At 30.5% G+C, this 4,765-nt stretch overlaps 1 protein-coding gene across 2 annotated transcripts in view; it reads left to right on the top strand.

Moving 5' to 3' along the window:
- The window catches only part of LOC108734433 (ejaculatory bulb-specific protein 3-like), a 9,091-nt gene that overhangs the window by 778 nt on the left and 3,548 nt on the right, over positions 1-4,765 (top strand). The window contains exon 2 of one of the 2 annotated variants that reach the window (XM_025975361.1): positions 2,344-2,413. In XM_025975361.1, coding sequence (XP_025831146.1) covers positions 2,344-2,413 — 70 coding nt within the window. Of the gene's footprint in view, positions 1-1,853; positions 2,414-4,765 lie in introns of those variants that run through there. The other variant, XM_018466000.2, reaches the window with a different exon arrangement.

The following is a 4,765-nucleotide window of genomic DNA, read 5'->3' on the forward strand; positions in this document are numbered from 1 at the left end:
ATAGGCTTCTGAAAAGGTCATAAATCGTCGTATCGCATGCATTAAAGGCGTTTTAGACCATCCGTTTTATTCTCATTCCACGCATTCTAGGTTAAAATTAAAACACAAGTAGAACGTTTTTCATCATTATTACATTTAAACATTTCAATAAATATTAAATAATTTCATCTTCTATCGTTTTTAGTGTTTGGCCAATTGTACCAATTTCTTTAATCTTTTTGTTAGATTACTTACTGTTAAGCAATTTATTTTTTAATTTTAACCAAAATTTGAAAACGAACAATAGCAAAATTTCAATAGATTAATATTTGAATGTACCATGTTCAAGTTTTTTTAGATAGGCATTAAAAGGTTCAGAATTTATTGTTAGTTACACTGCGCAGAATCAGACGTAAAATTGATTCTTACTTGACCACTTTCTCGCAATAGTTGTCTGAAAGTTTAGTAATATTATTTTTATGGCAATATCGTCATAAGCATGTGTGTCTTACACAGTGGAAATGCCGACAAAATACATAATGCATTATGCAAACGAAGACAAGGTTGACTAAATTACATAACAAAAACAAACTTTCTTTTATACCTTAAAGCCATTTTAATCAACCGTATAGATATCCATATGTAATCTTAACCCATGCGTGCGATTTATATATCCATAAACTTTAGTACAAGATATTCAGATTTTGTAAACCCGACCAATAAAGTACATAATTGTAGAAAAATTGCCACTCTCACAAGAGTACGTTCCCTCAAATCTGTGAGAATTTTTCAAAACGAAATTTTAATAACTGTAAATTTCGAGGTATCCTAACTACAGACCAAGTATAGAGGATAAAAGGGTAATTGAGAAGATCATTTTCCTTGATATCAAACTGCGAACCAAACCTTATCTCCGGGGGTTTGAATTCATTAATAATCTTAGATCAACAACATAAAGTAAAACAACCTTCAAACCAAAAGTCGTATTAAAAACTATTCCAAAATTATATATCCAACGCCTTTTATATGTGCTTCATTCTACGTACTTCCTTTCTACCTTGTACCCTATTCTCCTCGCCATAGTAACTTCTCAACCCCATTCTTATTCCCTACGAAATGTCCGTTTCCTTTCACTTCATCTTTTTAAGTTGTTCTGGTCCTAGTTTAAACCATTCGTTACCGCTTTATTCATTATATTTATCCAATCTTTGTTCCTGTGGTTTTCCATTTGTGTCTTTCTCCAGTTCTTTCATCTTTTCAAAAACAAAACACTAGAAATACAAGTTTGTTATCCCTCTAGGATCCAAATTAAATTAAATAATTATTCCTTTTTGGCATTTGTTATGTTATACAAAGGAATGAAAGATATATCATAAAAAATGTTCTGCGCCATATGTGAATATGAAAATAAAAGTAATTCGGGAATGTTGAGATTAAAGATAAAAATTAAAAAAAAAAAAAGATGTTGCACCGACAGGAAAATGAGCCGAGACCACCATGGCAGATCTAATAACATTCGAATGCGTAAGGAATACTGTGATTGTAACTTTATATTTGCAATTGTTTTATAAAGTGTCAAAGGTTGAGATTAAAATTCATTGGTATAAACGTGCAATGTATTAGTATTATCTAATTTGAAAGCAAATTCTCCAAACATCAACCACACATGATTTGCAGTCGTATATAAAAAATCATACATTCGTGTGTTCCATGTGATACGCTTATACCTATTAACATCAGTTTCTTGGATCATTATAAATTTAGTAAAGTGGTTAAATACGTAGTAAAACTTAAATGGAAACTTCCTCTGTTTAATAAGATCTCCACCTATTTAATTAAATTAACCAATTAAGTAGGTAATAAGGCACACGTTTAATTTAGTACCTAATGTCTAACGAGTAGTAAATTCAACAGTTATCAACTGAACCGGTCCATTCTTGCTTTTTAGCCTTTTTAGCTCTGCGTGTTACAACTAACTGTATGCGGTTTTTCCCACAAGTGGGTCATCGTGGCTCATAATAATACGTTTAGTAAGAAACGGTGAGAAACGGTCTTTGGCACTGCCCATGATTTGCCCACTTCATTTCTATTACGATCACGTGACATTATCACTTTCCTTAACCCTCTGCTACTAATGAGACTATATATAAAACTATAGACGACGATAAGGACCTCATTTAATAACACGACGTGTGTCCGTGAAGTGTACGGGTTCCTTAAACGTTAAACGACAACCATCAATAGCTTAATAATAGCATAATGAAACTGTTACTATTGCTTCTCCTGGTTGCTGTTGTAGCTGCTGACAAATATACAACAAAATACGACAATGTCGACATCGACAGGATTCTTTCAAACCAAAGGGTTCTCACAAATTACATCAAATGTTTAATGGACGAGGGACCATGCACTTCAGAAGGAAGGGAGCTCAAAAGTAAGTGGCAACTTCTTCATTTTAATAAATTATTTTTCACTGTTTTTTTTTTTTTTTTTGAATTAATTTAATCATTACTTTCTTTGACCTGCGACTTCGTCCTCATGAACCTTTGTCGATTTTTTTTATGATAAATACAGTTATTATAATTTAGAAAAGTATCCTAGATTACCCCTACTAACTTCATTTGCATATTTCTATTATTTCATCGAAATCGGTTCAACAGCTGCAAAGATTACCCCGTACAGACAGACATACGAAAGGTTTTCATAAAAATAGATAGAAAAAAAACGACCTTAATTAAATTTCATTTAAATAGTGTTAGGGTTAGACTTAGGTGGTGCAAATATTACACAATTTTTCAATAAATGGTGACAGAAAATGTTTAAATGAGTAGTCACTATTATGCGAATGTGAAAGTAATCAAAAAGGCCGGTGCAACAAACTCACTACCACTACTATATAAATATAAGGCAAATATAATAAATATAAGGTAAATATACTCTGATGCACGTTTTCTATTGAAAATTCATATCCCCTTTTAATATATTATTTATTAGTTATACCTTACATTGAAACCTATCGAATTCTTTATGTACCTAGCAATAATTAACTGTATGTACCTAATGCCTTTGTAGTTTTCAAAAAGTGTTTCTATTACCTGTGTATATTGTTTTTAACTGAAACAGTAACTCACAATGATATTTAAAATGATGAAACCATAAAAAATAAAGCAATTTTTAGTACTTAGTTGCGGCCATGTTTCAAGAATATCTGTAAATATCAGGGAAAATTTTCTTGAATAATTACGAAAGTGAAAAGAAATAAAATAATTAAAGAATTTATTACAGTAATAAGAAAATAAATAATCAGATATTTTATTTGAATGACCACATACTAATTACTGTAGGTCCTTGCTTCAAAATATAAACTAAGTTGGAAAAAATTTGATATTTTCCTTCATAAAAATCTAGAATAGAAATAATAAATTTCATTTGTAGTAGACTAGACTAGTGGATCTAGGTTAAAATTAAAACACAAGTAGAACGTTTTTCATCATTATTACATTTAAACATTTCAATAAATATTAAATAATTTCATCTTCTATCGTTTTTAGTGTTTGGCCAATTGTACCAATTTCTTTAATCTTTTTGTTAGATTACTTACTGTTAAGCAATTTATTTTTTAATTTTAACCAAAATTTGAAAACGAACAATAGCAAAATTTCAATAGATTAATATTTGAATGTACCATGTTCAAGTTTTTTTAGATAGGCATTAAAAGGTTCAGAATTTATTGTTAGTTACACTGCGCAGAATCAGACGTAAAATTGATTCTTACTTGACCACTTTCTCGCAATAGTTGTCTGAAAGTTTAGTAATATTATTTTTATGGCAATATCGTCATAAGCATGTGTGTCTTACACAGTGGAAATGCCGACAAAATACATAATGCATTATGCAAACGAAGACAAGGTTGACTAAATTACATAACAAAAACAAACTTTCTTTTATACCTTAAAGCCATTTTAATCAACCGTATAGATATCCATATGTAATCTTAACCCATGCGTGCGATTTATATATCCATAAACTTTAGTACAAGATATTCAGATTTTGTAAACCCGACCAATAAAGTACATAATTGTAGAAAAATTGCCACTCTCACAAGAGTACGTTCCCTCAAATCTGTGAGAATTTTTCAAAACGAAATTTTAATAACTGTAAATTTCGAGGTATCCTAACTACAGACCAAGTATAGAGGATAAAAGGGTAATTGAGAAGATCATTTTCCTTGATATCAAACTGCGAACCAAACCTTATCTCCGGGGGTTTGAATTCATTAATAATCTTAGATCAACAACATAAAGTAAAACAACCTTCAAACCAAAAGTCGTATTAAAAACTATTCCAAAATTATATATCCAACGCCTTTTATATGTGCTTCATTCTACGTACTTCCTTTCTACCTTGTACCCTATTCTCCTCGCCATAGTAACTTCTCAACCCCATTCTTATTCCCTACGAAATGTCCGTTTCCTTTCACTTCATCTTTTTAAGTTGTTCTGGTCCTAGTTTAAACCATTCGTTACCGCTTTATTCATTATATTTATCCAATCTTTGTTCCTGTGGTTTTCCATTTGTGTCTTTCTCCAGTTCTTTCATCTTTTCAAAAACAAAACACTAGAAATACAAGTTTGTTATCCCTCTAGGATCCAAATTAAATTAAATAATTATTCCATTCCGTTTGAGAACTTTTTTTATCAATATCGCATAGCTCACAAAGATAGATAGCATTAATTTTTTTCCTACCTAGTTTACATAGAGTAGGGAAGGAAAATCTATATATATA

This window comes from Agrilus planipennis, unplaced genomic scaffold, assembly GCF_000699045.2.
Source record: "Agrilus planipennis isolate EAB-ADULT unplaced genomic scaffold, Apla_2.0 scaffold96, whole genome shotgun sequence".
NCBI lineage: Eukaryota > Metazoa > Arthropoda > Insecta > Coleoptera > Buprestidae > Agrilus > Agrilus planipennis.